At 52.6% G+C, this 16,486-nt stretch overlaps 1 protein-coding gene across 4 annotated transcripts in view; it reads left to right on the top strand.

The window, feature by feature from the left end:
• Positions 1-16,486, top strand: part of Ephb2 (EPH receptor B2) — a 188,436-nt gene that overhangs the window by 140,698 nt on the left and 31,252 nt on the right. For all 4 annotated transcript variants that reach the window (XM_029476643.1, XM_021159263.2, XM_021159261.2 and 1 more), the window contains exons 4-5: positions 4,725-4,880; positions 6,735-7,070. In XM_029476643.1, coding sequence (XP_029332503.1) covers positions 4,725-4,880; positions 6,735-7,070 — 492 coding nt within the window. The remainder of the gene's footprint in view (positions 1-4,724; positions 4,881-6,734; positions 7,071-16,486) is intronic.

Here is a 16,486-nt window from a genome sequence, read left to right as displayed (position 1 = left end):
AGGTGGGTGCGGGAGGATTAGATGTTCAAGGTCATCTTCAGCTACAAGGTGAGTTCTAAACCTGGACTACAGGAGAAAAACAAAGTAAATGTCCAATGGGACTGTGAACCCTCCCTGAGGTCTGTCCAATGGGGCTGTGAGCCCTCCCTGCTGGCCTCAGACTTTGAGTCCCCTACTGGGGACTCAACACTTTGAATTTAAGAACTAGGAAAAAAAAAATCTGGTCACCTTAGCAGACAGGATCAGAAGACAGAGAAAGCCAGCAGCAGGCATGAGTCTCTCTGTGGCACTGAAGTGGTCTGATAGGTCATGAAGATGCTGGTGGCCTGGCATCTCTTCCTGCATCTCAGCCCTGTGAAGCATTCTCCGTTCAGCCAACCACCACCCTTCTGGGGTCCCACTGGGGTTGGGAGTGTTTGTAGTACCTCCAGGGATCACACGCATACACACACACACACACACACACACACATACACGGGACTTGCAAGACCCTGGTCTGCTTTCTAACGCTGACACAAGCTGAGGGTCACTGAAGGGAAGTGGAATCCAAGGCCAGCTCTGTTTTGGCGTTTTAACAGTAGTCTAGCCAGCCTTTCTAAGTCGGTAACCTTTGAGTAGATTAGATGAGGCATCAGGCAGGGGGTACAGCTTAGCAGATGCCTGGAAGTGAAGCTACTGGCAGGAACCAATGGCAGGAGCCCTGTGGTAGGAAACCGCCAGGAGACACTTGGAGTTGACCCCCGGGGCCTTGTGGCTTTATTCTGAGTTAAACAATGTTTAGCCCGCTGAGCTAGTGTCCAGCAGATCCCTGTGTTAACCGTGGAGGGCTGGCAGGGAGATCCCTGGGCACTGAGCACGTTGACTTGCTTGCTCCGCACCCAGGCCTCACCTTCCTGAGATGTTGCACGTGACATCCAAGGGTTGGGGGATAGGAGCCAGCCCAGACCTCTCTCTTGGGGGCTCAGGGGAGAAGAGAGAACTAAGTCTTAAGAGCTTTGTCTGTTTCCTTTTCCCCTGAGCCTCAGTTTCCCCAAATGCCAACAGAAGTCTTGAGCTGGTGTTCTTCCCAGTGCTCATTCATCCATCCTAGTGACTGGCAAGATCTCTAAGATAAACAGCCCAGCTGGGCACATAGATTCATAAGAAAGCCATTAAGACAGACACTCAGGAAGACTTCCTGGAGTAGGTACCATTGACCCAATGACCAAGGGAGAGCAGCCCTGGCGGCAAGGGCAGGAAGCATGGTGTGGGCACCGCAGGTGAATGAATATAGAGGGGTGGACATCGAGGCAGGGGAGATGGGCGGGTGGACCTAGCATGAGGTCTTCAGGGGCTCTGAAGAGCTTGGGCTCCCTGGGGTGGCATCTGAGATAGCAGCTGCACAGGGAGGCATTGAGCACACACCTCTGAATTTACCTGCCCAGAAGGGCACACACGCAGGGGTTTTAGTGCATTCCTGGGGCCATGCAAACACTGCTACAGTCAATTTCAGAATGTTCTCATGGCCCCCAAAGTCAGCCTGTTATCCATTAGCAGGCTTCCCATTCTCCCCTGTCAGCCACACATCGACTTCCTGTCTCTTCAGATGTGTCTCTCATGCGCCTATTTCCTATAAATGGAATCCTACTTTTGTGACCGGCTTCATTGAGAGAGTACAATGTTTTCAAGGTTCCCCGGTGGGAGCGCAGCCCTGGGCTTCGTTCCTTTTTGCAGCCAAATAATATTCCATTGTCTGCCTCTGTGCCTCTTTCAGTAACATAGAACAACTTTGTATTTTAGAAAGCCGGCTGGGAGAGATTGGGCAGGAGGAGGCCAGATGGCACTGCGATGCCAAGGAGTGGGTGGGAAGAGCTTTCTAGATGCCTGCAGGGGTGGGAGCTGTCCAAGAAGAGGCAGGCATGGGACCCTGCTGCGGAGGGAAGACCTGGTAATTGTGTGGCTACAGGGGGTGGGAAGAGGGGAGGTGCAGGCAGGGAAGAAGAGGGGGTGGTCTTGGGGACTGGATGGAGAGTGAAGTGACCTCCCAGGCTGAAGGGGACCGGGTTTGAGGAAGTTGAGGGACTGGGGGTGGCTGGTGAAGAGGTGACTGGGAAGCCGGATAGGGTCAGGGTGGCCCAGGACACGCTAACCCAGCACAGCAGCTGGGAAGATGGTCCAGATGGAGGCCTGGCATGGCACAGAGAGGAGAGAGCAGCCACCTGCCAGGCAGCTGGGAACTGGCCAGCAGATGGAGCAGGCACTGAGAGTTGTACATGCTCTGATGAGGGAGCCAGGAAGAGCCCAAGCTTGGGGCTAAATCCTTTAGTATCGGTAGGACAGTCCTAGACCCTCCCACAAGCCCCTAATGCAGAGAAGGACACAAAGTCTGAGAGGCTAACCCTGGGCCGGTGCCAATCCACAGCCGCTATGGCTGGATGGCCTCAGATCCCTGGGCCATGCCAAGATGGTGGCCCCATCTTGATCCACAGCAGTGAGGGCTGATGACTGAGGAGGAGTCGGGTCCACGAAGCCAGAACTGCAGAGATGCCCAGAGTAGCAACTGTTGATCCATCTGCTCTCCACTAAGACTCGGGGACTGTGGGTGAGAAAAGAAGTCACTCTGAACTCTTAAGGCTGGGTGCGAACAGACGAGGCCTCCAAGACAGATGGCCTGGGGCCGAACCCCCCTCTGCCACCAAAGCCAGATCCTGGGACAGTGGCTTTCCCTCTGGTCCTAGGACAGTGGCTTTCCCTCTGGTCCTGGGACAGTGGCTTTCCCTCTGGTCCTGGGACAGTGGCTTTCCCTCTGGTCCTGGGACAATGGTTTTCCCTCTTCATGCTTTAACTCCCTGTCTGGATGCAGAAGAGGCAGGGTGACAGCTAGCTCGGACTCAGTAAGTTTCCAAAGATTGGAATGACCAAATCCTAGGACAGAGCTAACGCCAGGGGACTCAGAGCTGTTACTATGCATGTTAGTCATGAGCACACCCCCCATCCCCCCACCCCCCACACCTCTACCCCATCTCTACCATAGGATTGCGCTGTCACTGGAGCTACCGAAGCCTGGTTGTTTGTGATGAAGTCCTTTCTAACCCCTTGTGGTCCTACAGGGCCTGGTCAGGATAGCATGAGCCACAGTGGCCAATGATTAGCTTGGTTGCATTGCCAACCTGTGTCCTGAAGCAAGCAGGAGAGGCAGGCCTGAGAGGGGCTGTTTTCTGATGCCCATAGGGAGTTGTGCTGGGCTTGGTACTGAGCAGAGCCCACCCACTCCCTGTCTCAGGTGCTTTGTACCACTGAGCTCAGAGAGGTCAGCTATGGTATCCATGGTCACTCAGCGGCTTGGTTTTGAACAGGTAATTGTGTATCTATGCCAAGATTGTTCCTTCGCGCAGCAGGGAGCTGGCAGATTGCTCTCGGCAGCACTAACTGCTGTTTTACAGACACGGAAGTCGGGTGGGTCACGCTACACACTCAGGTGGATATGAATTCAGCAGGCAGCCTGCTCCCTGTAAACCATGCTCACTGCCATCCCAACCTCTTATTCTCTGACGCTCTCTTCCCACTGAAGCATTTATGCAGCGCTTGCTGAATACCAGCTTCTCAGCTAGGCAGACAAGGCAAGCAACAGTTAATGAGGTGCAGCTTCAGTTCTGGGGCAGCTAAAAAAATGGCCAGGAAACCCTGTATGTACATGGGTAATTATGTCAGGAGGGTGAATTTGGGGTTTGTCTCAAGCCCCAGGAAAGGCAGGATCTCTATCCTGGAGGCTCAGCCAGGGAAAGATGTGTTGCTAAGACTAGGACTTGAAAGGTAAACACCAAACAGCAGGGCTGGAAAGACGAATTAGGATGATTTATGTTAGCTGTCTGTAGACAAGGAAATGGATGTTCAGAGAGGTACAGTCACCTGCTAAAAGTCACACAGCACCTAGGTAAACTAGCAGCATTTCATCCCAGAGAGCTTTTCCTCTGAAGTTCTTTTCCCTCCACCTCTTCACATAGACAGAGGTTGAGAGGGCAGGGCCCAACTACCAACCTCTGGATTTTCTTCCCAGGCCAGCAAAACAGGTAAATGGATTTGAACCCATCCACACTCACATGGCAGTAGAACCTAACCCATGCATGCCCTGGCTACAAGGTCACTGGCTCATCAAGAGAACCCAGACGGCTAGGTGCTGCCTGAGTGTAGACACTGCCCCCTCAGGTTGAGCTCGGTACTGCAAGCCCCCCCTTTTTTTTTTTACACATTTACTAAACTTTACATGGTGCGTAGCCTGGTATGGGCTTGTGTCAGGCATCACATGTGCATGTATAGAATGCTCACCTCAGACCCAGATAGTTCTCTGTGACTCCAGAAGTTTCCTCAGTGTGTACCAGGTCACTCAGGGTATGGTCTGACTGCCCAGCACTCTATATCAAACCATGTCTATGATCTAGAGCCCAGTTACCTGGTTACAGCTAACCAGGTTAGGAATCCAAACTTCATCAAGCCTCTCCAGGCTGAGGAACAGATGGTCCAGCACAATGAAGGGTGATTGCTGAGGGCACTGAACCCACATGCAGCTTCAGAGACAAACAAACAGGTCTTCTAGAAACCCTGGGCCAGAGCCGGGCTGCCATGCTGAGACCCCAGAACTTCAGGAGCTAGGTTTCCAGGATCACAGCTAGGGCTATCTCCTCATACTACAGCCTCTCTCTGTCTTGCCTGGGCTCCTTGGTGACCCTCCCTGTGTCCTTTTCCAGGTTGTCCATCAGGAACCTTCAAGGCCAACCAAGGGGACGAAGCCTGCACCCACTGTCCCATCAACAGCCGCACCACCTCCGAGGGTGCCACCAACTGTGTATGCCGCAACGGCTACTACAGGGCCGACCTGGACCCCTTAGACATGCCTTGCACAAGTACGTCTTCTCCTGCCCCCAATCGACCCACAGGAAGGCTTGGAGCAAGGGGAATGGCCACAGAGCAGCCGAGCACCTAGGGGAGGGAACAGAAAGCTGGCTCTGTTTTGGCATGTAGCATGTGCCCCTTCCACTCAGTCATGTGAGGATAAAGTCAAGGTCTTGACTCACAGAGGGGCAGGAGGAGGCTTGGTGTTGTGCACTCAGTGTCTGAGCTGAGTAGTGTTCTACCCCTACCTCAGTCAGGGATGACACTCACAGGGCTGACCCCAGTGACTTAGACATATAGACCTGTTCTGTCGTGTTAAAGGGCTCAAAGGGCTCAGAAAGGTGACTTCATGGTGGCTTCTAAGGCGTGCGCCTTTCCCCACAAGGTCAATTCTAATACTGCTGCTTAAGCTCCAGCAGTACACACACACACACATATACACACACACATACACACACACATAAACACACACATACACACATATACACACACACATAAACACACACATACACACATAAACACACACATATACACATATACACATACACACATAAACACGCATACATACACACATACACACACATAAATACACACACATATACACACACATACACACATACATATACACACATACACACACATATACACATACATACACAGATACAAATACACACACATACACATACATATACATACACACACATACACACACACACAAATACATACACACATAAACACACACATATACACATACCCATGTACACACACTAGGCAGCAGAAAGGAGAAAAAGTCATGATGTAGCCATCTATCTCCATGTATAACTCCAGAGATCTTGGGGGAAGATGGCTCGGTGGGTAAGGCCACTTGATCTACAACATGAGGACCTGAGTTCAAATCCCTGGCACCCACATAAGAGGCCAGACACCAGAAGTGGAGGGAGTGGAGACTGGCTGATCCCAGGAGCTAGCTAGCCAGCCAGCCTTGTGGAATAGTGAGCTTCAGGTCAGTGGGAGACCCGGCCTCAAAGTGAGGCAGAGAGTGATAGAGGAAGACATCGCTTGCTCTGACCTCCACGTGGGCATTCACATACCCACACCCTCATATGCATGCAACACACCTACACACTCACATGCATGCAACACACCTACGTACTCACATGCCACACATATTCATACTCACATGCATGCACCCATATATACATCCATCCATGTGCACACACACTCACATGCATGCAACACACCTACATGCTCACATGCAGCACATGCTCACTCATACCCACATGCGTGCACCACACTCATGCACACACGTACACACACTCACACGCATACGCACACATAAGATATCCTACTCAACAACTTCTGCCCTTGGTCAGTGGCTGGCACCCAATCACAAAGGCTGGGGACTGTCGTCTTTCAGATACCCTGGGCTCTGGTATAGAGGGAAAGGGCCAGTAAGATGGCTCCCTGAGTGAAGGGCTTGCCCCCAAAGCCCAGTAAACTGATGTCAATCAGCAGAACCCGCCTAAAGGCAGAAGCAAAGAAGCAACTCCACAAAGTTGTCTTCTGATCTCTACTTACTGGAGCACACATACAACACACGGGAAGGAAGGTGGGAGGGAGGGAACCTGTTAGCATGCAGGTGTCACCCCAAACATGAAAATAGTTCCCAGGAACCAATACTGAAGAGGCTGGGGACCTGGGGAAAGCAGATGCTGACACACAGCAAGATAACATATTCTAGAAGCTTCTTTGGGAAGATGGAAGGCTTGAGAGGAAGCCTTTTAGGGGACCAGGGCTGGGGGAAACAGGGAACTGAATGGAGACAGTACCCACAGCCACCACTGACTCTCCTGTCCCCTCCCTAGCCATCCCCTCTGCGCCCCAGGCTGTGATCTCCAGCGTCAACGAGACGTCCCTCATGCTAGAGTGGACCCCGCCCCGAGACTCAGGGGGTCGCGAGGATCTTGTTTACAACATCATCTGCAAGAGCTGTGGCTCTGGCCGGGGCGCATGCACGCGCTGCGGGGACAACGTGCAGTATGCACCCCGCCAGCTGGGCCTGACTGAGCCACGCATCTACATCAGTGACCTGCTGGCACACACGCAGTACACCTTCGAGATCCAGGCCGTGAACGGTGTGACCGACCAGAGTCCCTTCTCACCTCAGTTCGCCTCTGTGAACATCACCACCAACCAAGCAGGTGAGCCCCACGGGGAACACGAAGAGGGGACTGTCACTCTGTGTGATGCCATGCCCTAAGGCAATAGTGTCCATCTCTTACCCTAGCACTCGGGAGACTGAAGCAAGGGCTAAATAGCTAAATAGCTAAAATCTCCAAAAATCAACAGTTTTGTCTGGGGCTGGGGCTCAGTAGTAGTATTTGCCTCGCATGTGTAAGACCTGGATTTGATTTTTTAAAAAAGGTTTGCCTGTGATTCAATACTCCCTGGGGTTATTCACTTTACTGAATAGTGAGTTCTTCCCCTGCAGAGCCACAAGTGACAGGAGAGAAGCAGGCCACACCTCAGCTTGTTCTTCATGGGGAATACACAGGGATCTTGGAGGCAGAGGTTCAAGCCAAGCCAGAAAGATTTCCTGAGGGAGGTGGGCTGCTGTGACTGTAGTTTGTAGAACTAAGGGAGCTCAGGAAAGAGATGGAGGATACCTTAGGGGAGAAAGAGCAACTGCTAAATCCCTAGGCTCCCTGCTGACAGCCAAAGTCAGGTCACAAGCCAGGAAGAGTGACAGAGGCTAAGGGGCTTCTATGCTAGAGTAACCATGGGTCTGGTGATCATGGTTCTGGTAATACATGATTTGTTTTTGACCATGAATGTGACTCTGCTGGCTGTTTTTATATCCAAGAAGGAGCCTGCTTCTCACGGGACTATGGAATCTAACCGACTAAAAATGAAAGTGGAGTGTACTAGTCAGCTACTGTACTGGTAATGCTAAGTAACAAATACACCCCACATCCAACAGTTTAGATGTGGGGTGTATCTACTACAAGAATGTGGCGCCGTCCTTAGATTGGGGGTAGACTGGAGACTTAGAGAATCTCAGAAGCTACAGCTGTTGGCCAAGATACCCTACAGCCCACAGGGGTTCAATGGTGAGTCCCTCTAGCTTGAGAAAACTCATCTGGGGCCCTTGCTACAGAAAAGGAAGCAGTCAGTGTTTTTCAAGTAGGAGAAGGCAGAAAGGGAACTTCTGAAGCTCTTCAGGGGCTCTGGGGGCCTCTCCAGCATCTACTGGATGCCCAAGGTGAGGGAGAGCTAGCTGTTGCTAAGAGCGTAGCTGCAAAGGGTGAGGGCTGCTGAGAAGGGTCCCTCCTGTCTAAAGCTGGGCATGCTCAGAGAACAGGAGGGAGGGGAGGGTCTCTTGGGAGGAGAGGGTAGGGGGCATCCTCAGGAATGAAACAGAGAAGAAGGGGCTGGGAAATGACTCAGCAGATACAGTGCGAACTGTAGAGGCATGCGACTAAGCGAAGCTGTACAAGCTTCTAATCCCAGTGCTGGGAGACAGAAACAGGAGGATTCCTGGAGTTCACTGGCCAAGCAGTCCAGGCCACAGCCAATGAGAAAGCCTGTCTCAGATGGACAGTACCTAACAAATGACCCGAGGTCACCTTCTGACTTCCACACATGCGCTCATCCGAGGGCTCACATAAATGGAAGGAGGAAGGAGTTGGAGCAGAAGATCTGACGTTTGTTTTCTGTCCTTACTGTAATGGTCAGCTTCTATTGCGAGAGCGCTGTGTAACAAGACCACCCCAAAGCTCAGTAGACGGGCATGGCATTTGTGTTCTCGTTCACTGTGGGACCCTGTCGGTCACCCCTCCTCTTGTGGGGCCCACTATGCTAGTCTGGCCTCCATGGTGTCAGCTCTCTCCAGTCTTTGCTGGAGCCCTCCCAGGCTCATTTGGTGAAGGGTGAGCATGTAGCAGGAGCCACACTGCACCAGCAGCTACCCAGATCTCAGTAGTCACAGCAAGTCCACACCCAAGGCCGGCACTGATGGGGCGGGAGGTGTGTTCTGCCTGCAGAGACTGGGCCCTGCTGTTCCTGGGCAAAGAACTGAAGACTGAGCCTTCTATCAGACGCAGGAAGTCTCTTCCTCATTTGGGTCTCGGTCTCCCCAACTATGTACTGCTAGGAGCAGACAAAAGATTTTCATAACCTGACTCCTGGTCTGCATCCAGGCCGACTGAGGCAGAGTCTGGGAGTGGGGTCTGAGGATTGTTTATCTTGTTGTCAGACGAATCTGAGAAACTGGAGCCCAACTCAGCCCAAGTCCCTTTGTACTCTGGGCCTTACCCCATTTCCCACTTTTCTCTGTCCCAAGTCCTCTAAAGAGTACATGCCACAACCCAGCTAGGAGCTGGGCAGCCAAACACACACACACACACACACACACACACACACACACCACCACCACCACCACCACCACCACCAATGAGTAGGGCTGGGGCAATCACAAGAAGTCCTGCTACTACCCAGGCATGGTGGTGCTTCCTTTAATCCCAGCACTTTCAAGGCAGAGGCAGTCCGATCTCTGTAAGTTCAAGGCCAGCCTGGTCTACTAAGGGTGTTCAGGATAGCCCCTGTTTTTTTTTTTTTTTTTTTTTAAAAAAGACCCACTACTAAATAGGTTCAGCTCTTAATTTTAACCTGGGACGGCTGGCCTCTAACTCCAGCCTGGAGAAACAGCCCTGCCTGTAAGGACTTACACTATGGGTACAAGGTAAACCATAGCTACAAAGCCCATAACACAGCTGCCTGAAATGAGAGCCAAGAATGCCCACCAGTGCAGACCACGGCCTTCTTGGGATGAGAGACTTCCTGCAATGAGCATTTGAGCTAAGTTCCAAAGACTGAAGAGATGGGATCGGGCAGAGAGGAAGTTTTCCCTAGGGAGGACAGTGCAGGAGGAGGACAGACAGGGTTCTACTGTTCCTCCTAAGCCCTGAGCCCTCCTGCCCCAGGGCCTTTGCACGTGTGACTCTGGCCTGCCTGCAGACCTGAGCTCATCTCACTGATGATCCTGACACAGATACCCCTCCCCAGCCCAGCGCCAGGGCTCCACATTCCTGGCGCTAAAATTTAGTTTTATGTCTCTGATCATTATGCGTCTGTCTGTCTGTCTGCCCCCACCATCACCGCCCACGTGCAGTGGTCTGCTTTTCCTCACGGAACCCAGAAGGAGACGCCCCACAGGGAGCAGTCCAGAAGCATTCACAGAAAGTTCAGGGAAGCGTGCAAGGATGGGGAGCTTGGGACATTGGAGACTGCAAGAAAACAGGCACAGGGTTGGAGGGAGATGCCCCGCCCCAGGCCGATGATGCATTCTCGGTGGTGGGTTTGGACAGACCCTAAAATTCAATTTATAAATATCTAGCTCACTGCCTTAAAAGGAAAAAGCCTTTCGTTTGGGCAAGCACTGGGCTCTGTTCACAGTCCCCTGGCACTCGCTGGGGCCAGAGCTGTCTTCTGACTTCATAAAGCCGTCACGCGCCTCCACCCACACTCTGCCTTTGTGGAGTGCCTTCTGCCCAGACACAAGTGGCACTCGGGGACTGAGGAGGGAGAAGAGGCTGGGCTTGCAGGGCTTACACTAGAGGGAATGCCAGGCCTCATGCCCGGGCTCACCAGCTGGGAATGAGCGACCTCAGGACTGGGCCCAGCTGTCTGAGCCCTCAGCTTCTGCCACACGGCCATCCTGCCCCTTGACCCGACACACAGAGAGACCAGAGGGCAAGACACAGCTCCTCGGAGAGGTGGCATTTATGTGGATATACAGGCAGGACAGCTGGGTAACCATGGTTTGGGGGGGGCATCTCAATCACAGGCACCAGTCCTTGGGGCTGCCCAGAATCCTGGGCCACTCCCTCCCCAAGGCTACTCCAGACATGCTCTAAACAATTCAGCACCCCACCCCCAACCATCTTCACACCCAGCAGGTTCCAGAGGTGATGAGAAAGGTCTAGATATGGGAGTCACCTGGCTTTGATTGACTGACTGACTTACTGATTGACTGACTGATTTAGAGACAGGATCTCATATAGCCCAGGCCAGCCTTGAACTCAATATGTAGCTGAGAATAAATCTGTACCTCTGGTCCTCCTGCCTCTGTTTCTGGAGTCCTAGGATTCTAGGTTGACACCATGTCTACCTCAAATCTAGCCTGGTTGTCCCCTGTTGGTAGGTAGCCTTGGTCTACTAAATAAGATCACATCTGCTCGGTCCTCCCTATAGGCCCCCTTCCTCACAGAGCTGTGGTGAGGAGTTCACCCTTATGGCCCCAGTGCCACCCAGGCTGCCTGGCATAGGCAGGTACTAAAAACCCAGAGGTCCTCTGCTTCCACTGAGACCATGAAGTCCAATGCATGAACCATGTGCTCAGTACATGCAGATGCTAGGTCAGGCCCTCAGCCGGGAGTCGCTCCCAGAGCTGAAAGGTCCTTTGGTAGTTTTTTTTTTTTTTTTGGTTTTTCGAGACAGGGTTTCTCTGTGTAGCCCAGCTGTCCTGGAACTCACTCTGTAGACCAGGCTGGCCTCGAACTCAGAGATCCGCCTGCCTCTGCCTCCCAAGTGCTGGGATTAAAGGCGTGCGCCACCACGCCCGGCCTCCTTTGGTAGTTTATAGAGAAGAGCTGTGAACTCTTAGGGACTTGCCCACAGCCATCATGGCAGGAGGTCACAGGATCTGAATGTCATCAGGGCCGGGGGTGGCAGGACACCTGCAGATAAGAGTCCCTTCTGTGTCTAAATAGATGACTTCAGCTTTCAAAGTCACAAGTGCTGAACAACAGATTGATCCATCGAGGGGCATGCCCTGTCCTCCCAGCCCAGTTGGTCACATGGGAGAAAGGATATCAGTGCCAGGCCTGAATGATCTGACCTGAGGTCCCAGCTGAAAGGGAACCCTCACTTTTTTGGCCTCAGTTTCCCTGCCTATGAAATGGGCTTTTGCAGAGGGCTAGAAGGATTAAGCAACAGTGTGCCATTACTACATGCCTTGTCACTACAGGCTTAGCAGTTCCAGCTGCACACAGTAAGACCTCACAGTTCTGAGGCTATGCAGACCTCTGCAAACTAAGCAGGGCATGCGTCTTGCAGCTGGGGCTGCAGGATCTTTGAGTTTTCCTCTTTGTTCTTACATGGAACCTCGGATCCCGCGTGTGCTGGGTTTGTAGCTATTTATCTTTCCCCTTTTTTATTTTGAAGTCGGGACTCACTAAGTTGTCCAGGCTGGCCTTAAATGTACTCTGTAGCCCCAGGGAAACTTTGAATTTGAGATCCTCCAGCCTCAGCATCCTGAGTAGCTGAGATTACAGCCTCTGGATCACCAGGCCTGGCTTCTGGCCCTTGTGTGTTGAGACAGTGTGCTGAGTCTAGTTCTTCCAGGGATGGCTTGGTTTCCTTCAGCTTCGAGCCACCCTGAGCCACTGAGATCTCTTCAAGTCCTTGCCCAGTACCTCTGATAGCTTTCATTCATCCACAGGATGCCTGGTTTTTCTGCCTTCCAAACTCAAGGGCTCCCCACTGGGGAAGCCCTACTCCTTTAAGTTTGGTCTCCATGTCAGTAACACAGGAAAGTCTCCCATCTTGAGGGTTATTTGCCACATGGGGGAGCCATATTCCCCAAGACGGGGGTATAGACATCTTCTGGAGTCATGGTCCTGCTAATCAAAGCATGTAATTAGGGTCATATTGAAATACCCCATATTATCTCATGCACATCTCTTGCTATGTAGAGGGAAACTGAGGCCCAAAGAGATTCCTAAGTGGCTCCTCTGGATCCCATGAGGCTCCTTGGCAGAGCAGGTCCCCAGGCTCCCTGCCCAGGTCTGTGTCCACGACACCATGCCACGTGGCTCCCTCAACGAAAGACTTTGAACTCTCCAAAGCCTTTCTTATCCCCGGGGCTCCTCTGATCCTCATGCCCTGCTGGGTCCGGGCACACAATGCCTTCTGCTCTGGAACTGGTATGAACTTGTCTTCACCCTCTTCTCTCCCTGGGAGGCTGAGAGGATCAGAGAGCTCTGAGCAGGGGCCTGGAGAAAGAGGAGAGAAGGGAAGAGAAGGCGAGGGAGACCACATCCTGCGCTCTGATCCTTTGGAGCCAGGGAGGCGTTGCTCACTGAAGGTGCCATTGAAGATGGGCTCACTGTGTGATACAGGCAGGACACGGGACAGGTGGGACGACAAAGCTGGTAGCAGAAGAGAAGCAATATGCCACGAGTTTGCGAGTCTCTGGGCAGCCTGTGGCAGCGTTGGTCCTGGTGGAGGTGTGCTCGTGTTTGCTGTCTATCTGCTACAGAGCATGGGCAGCTCTGGGTACTATTTGAAGTTGATAGCTGTCCGTTGGACTGTAGTGGCCCCACATGTCTCTATGCCTCTAGTACAGTGGTTCCCAACCTGTGGGTTGTGATCCCTTTGGGTTCAAACAACCCATTCACAGGGGTCACCTAAGACCATCAGAAAACAGATATTTACATTACAATTCGTAACAGTAGCAAAATTACTTATGAAGTAGCAATGAGAATAGTTATGATGGGGGCGGCCACCATAATATGAAGAGCTGAACTAAAGAGCCTCATCAGTAGCAGGGTGTCCTGGATACAAAGTCCCTGCCATCGCCGGGAACTGAGGCAGCAGACAGACAGATGGACACACACAGGAGCCTTTTCAAGTGAGGTTCGCCTCTATCCCATTTGCCAAAGGCAGTCATCTAGACAGGCCCAGAACCAGAGACGAGAAACCTGAAAATGAATAAGACAGAAAGGTACAGTTATAGAGGGATAGTTGATACAACAGGCCACAAGACCTTTCTCTGAGCCATAAATAATATTAGGAAGTAGAGAATGCGGTGTCCAGGGGAACCAGACTCCTCAATACATCTTTTTCTGGGTCAAACTAGCTGCAGTGTCTCCTGCTATCACATACACATCCCAGACACCAGGGTAGGAGGTGAATTAGGAGCATGCTTTCCTTGTAAAACTGACTTCCTTTGGGCTTTATGTAATAGTTCATCTAGTGACAAACTCAACACGGCCACTCCAGCCAGTAGAGAGGTCAGGGAAGCGTAGTCTTTTAATTGGGCACGGTGTGCTTAACTAAGAACTCGCATTTAGCTCCTGTCTGAAAGATTGACTGTTGGGAAGGAGGCTGAAGGAAGAGAGTCTGGGAAGAGAGAGGGCTAGCTTGCCCAAAGCCAGTCAGCCAGCCAGCCTTCCTGCCTGCCTGTCTTCCTTCCTTCCCTCCACATACCAATTATCATTACTGAGCCACACACTGTTCCAGGCACTGGGGGGGGTAAGGGTTGAACATGTGTGAGACAGAGAGGAGACAGGGATGGTGTCCCTGAACAGGTGACATTTGAGTGGAGACCCGAATGAAGATGAAACCATTGATCTCTGGTGGATGGGAGGCAAGAGGTTTCTCAGCAGAGAATCAGGAGCCCAAAACCCCAGGGCTGGGAACCTCAGTATATTAGGGAACATAAAGAGGCAGAATAGATGGTGTCTTAGTCAGGGTTTCTATTCCTGCACAAACACCATGACCAAGAAGCAAGTTGGGGAGGAAATGGTTTATTTGGCTTACACTTCCATGCTGCTGTTCATCACCAAGGAAGTCAGGACTGGAACTCAAGCAGGTCAGGAAGCAGGNCTTGATCACTAATTGAGAAAATGCCTTACAGTTGGATCTCATGGAGGCATTTCCTCAACTGAAGNTCCTTTCTCTGTGATAACTCCAGCTGTGTCAAGTTGACACAAAACTAACCAGTACAGATGGTGTCTGGGAGAAGGGAGATGGTGAAAAGAGCGATGCCAGACAGGGCCTCCACAGCAGGGTCGGGCATCTGTGGAGCCATCTCCATCTAGGGGCAAGGGCAGGAGATGGTTCTGGGGCCTGCAAGGCCATTAGGCCTGGGCCTGGGGTGGGGCCTCAGACAGCCCAGTGAGTGGCTGCCTCTCCCCATGGCGCCTTAGCTCACTGCCTCTTCTCAACTGGAAATGGATGGCCAAAAGTGGGTTTTTCCTTGATCCTCAGCACACAGGAAGTGAGGTGTGGCCTCCTGCCTCTGGCCAGGCAGCATCCTAGCCTTCTGCCTCTCTGACCTATGCTGGCATCTAGGACTAGAAGCCAGTCCTTCATTTAGCCTGTGGGGACCACCTTGCGTATCACCTCATCCAACCTCAGAGGTCCCTTTTCAGCCCCTTCATAACTTAGGGAAGAAACATGACTCATAGGAAGAATTCAGCTGGCCCAAGCCCCTGCCAGGAAGGGGCGGGCTTTCCCCATTCTCCCCAGGTCTTGCTGGAGGCCAGGAGGCCTCCTGGCCACCTGCTGCAGGAAAGCAGGCTGCCCAGCTTCCCCCACCTCCTCTGTGCTCTGCCCCCTGGGGCTTCATCTCCTGGCAAGGGTCACAGGGCACCACTGACCCCATAGCCTCCTGGCGTGCCCGTCTGATAATTGAAAATACCAGAATTCCCAGATGTCCAACTTCCAAGGTAACCTGACCCAGCGTGGGCGCGGCAGCAGGAGGGGGCCCGGACAGCTTCTAGCCTGTGCCTTTTCTCATTGCTAATCTCTGGATTCCGAGAGAGGGGCCAGCTCCCCATCCAGCCTTGATCATCTTCCTGGCAGATCTCATCTCCTCACCACGCCTGGGTCACGGGGCTTAGGGGCTCAGAGCCCAGGATCTGCCTGAAACCCAAGCCTGCTACAGCCCAGACCCCTCAAGCCCGTGGGAGCTGCCATGCCTGGAGGGGGGTGGATTGGCTTCAAGACTACAGTCTGGAGCTTAGGATGTCCTTACAAACCCTCTGCAGTATCCCTGGTCTGCCATTATCGCTGCAGGAAAGCTGGTTGGCCCCGAGTTTGCCTGGGTTTGAATCTTGGCTCCATTGCTTGACTTCAGGCAGGTTTCTCCACCCCTCCTGAGTTCATTCCCTCATCTGTAGAGTGGGTATAATAAATGCCCAACCCACAGATGTCATGTGTTATCTGAGTTAGTGACCCTGTGGGTGTCAGTAACCAGGGCCTCCTCTGGGTGGGTATCTTGAGTCCACAGGGTCTCCAAGAAAGAGAGCTGAGTGGACAGAGGTGCAGGCAGCCATCTTCTTCAGGCCTTCTGTCATACCCCAGGCCCTTCAGGACAAGGACAGACTCCAAAGGCTGGGCCCACTTGCCTTGGCTGCATGGTCCTACCCCTTCTCTCAAGAGCCCACCCTGTGGCTTCAGCTACAGGGACTGTGGGCAGAGTCCTGCCTGTACACAGTCCTTGAGGGGTGGAATGGACCACATGCCCCACCAGGCTCACTGCTATGGACCCACCCACCCTCTGCTGTGTGACCTTGGACACATCACTCACTCCCCTTCTCTGTGCATGCTTGGGAGTCTGGATCCCCAGGTACACCACATCTGAGACCTGCAGGATCAGTGGCTGGGGTGGGAAGGCAAGGTGTGGTCTGTCCAGGTCTCCCAGTTACACTGGCACCAGCTGAGAAGAAAGGCAAGCAACAGGAGATTCCAGAAGCAGCCACCGGGGGCCCTGGCTCTAGGTGGAGTCTCTGGTTCCTTGGTACAGAGCCTAGTGTGGTGCTGGCTGGGG

This window comes from Mus caroli, chromosome 4, assembly GCF_900094665.2.
Source record: "Mus caroli chromosome 4, CAROLI_EIJ_v1.1, whole genome shotgun sequence".
Lineage (NCBI taxonomy): Eukaryota > Metazoa > Chordata > Mammalia > Rodentia > Muridae > Mus > Mus caroli.
This window is presented reverse-complemented; position numbering and strand designations above follow the sequence as displayed.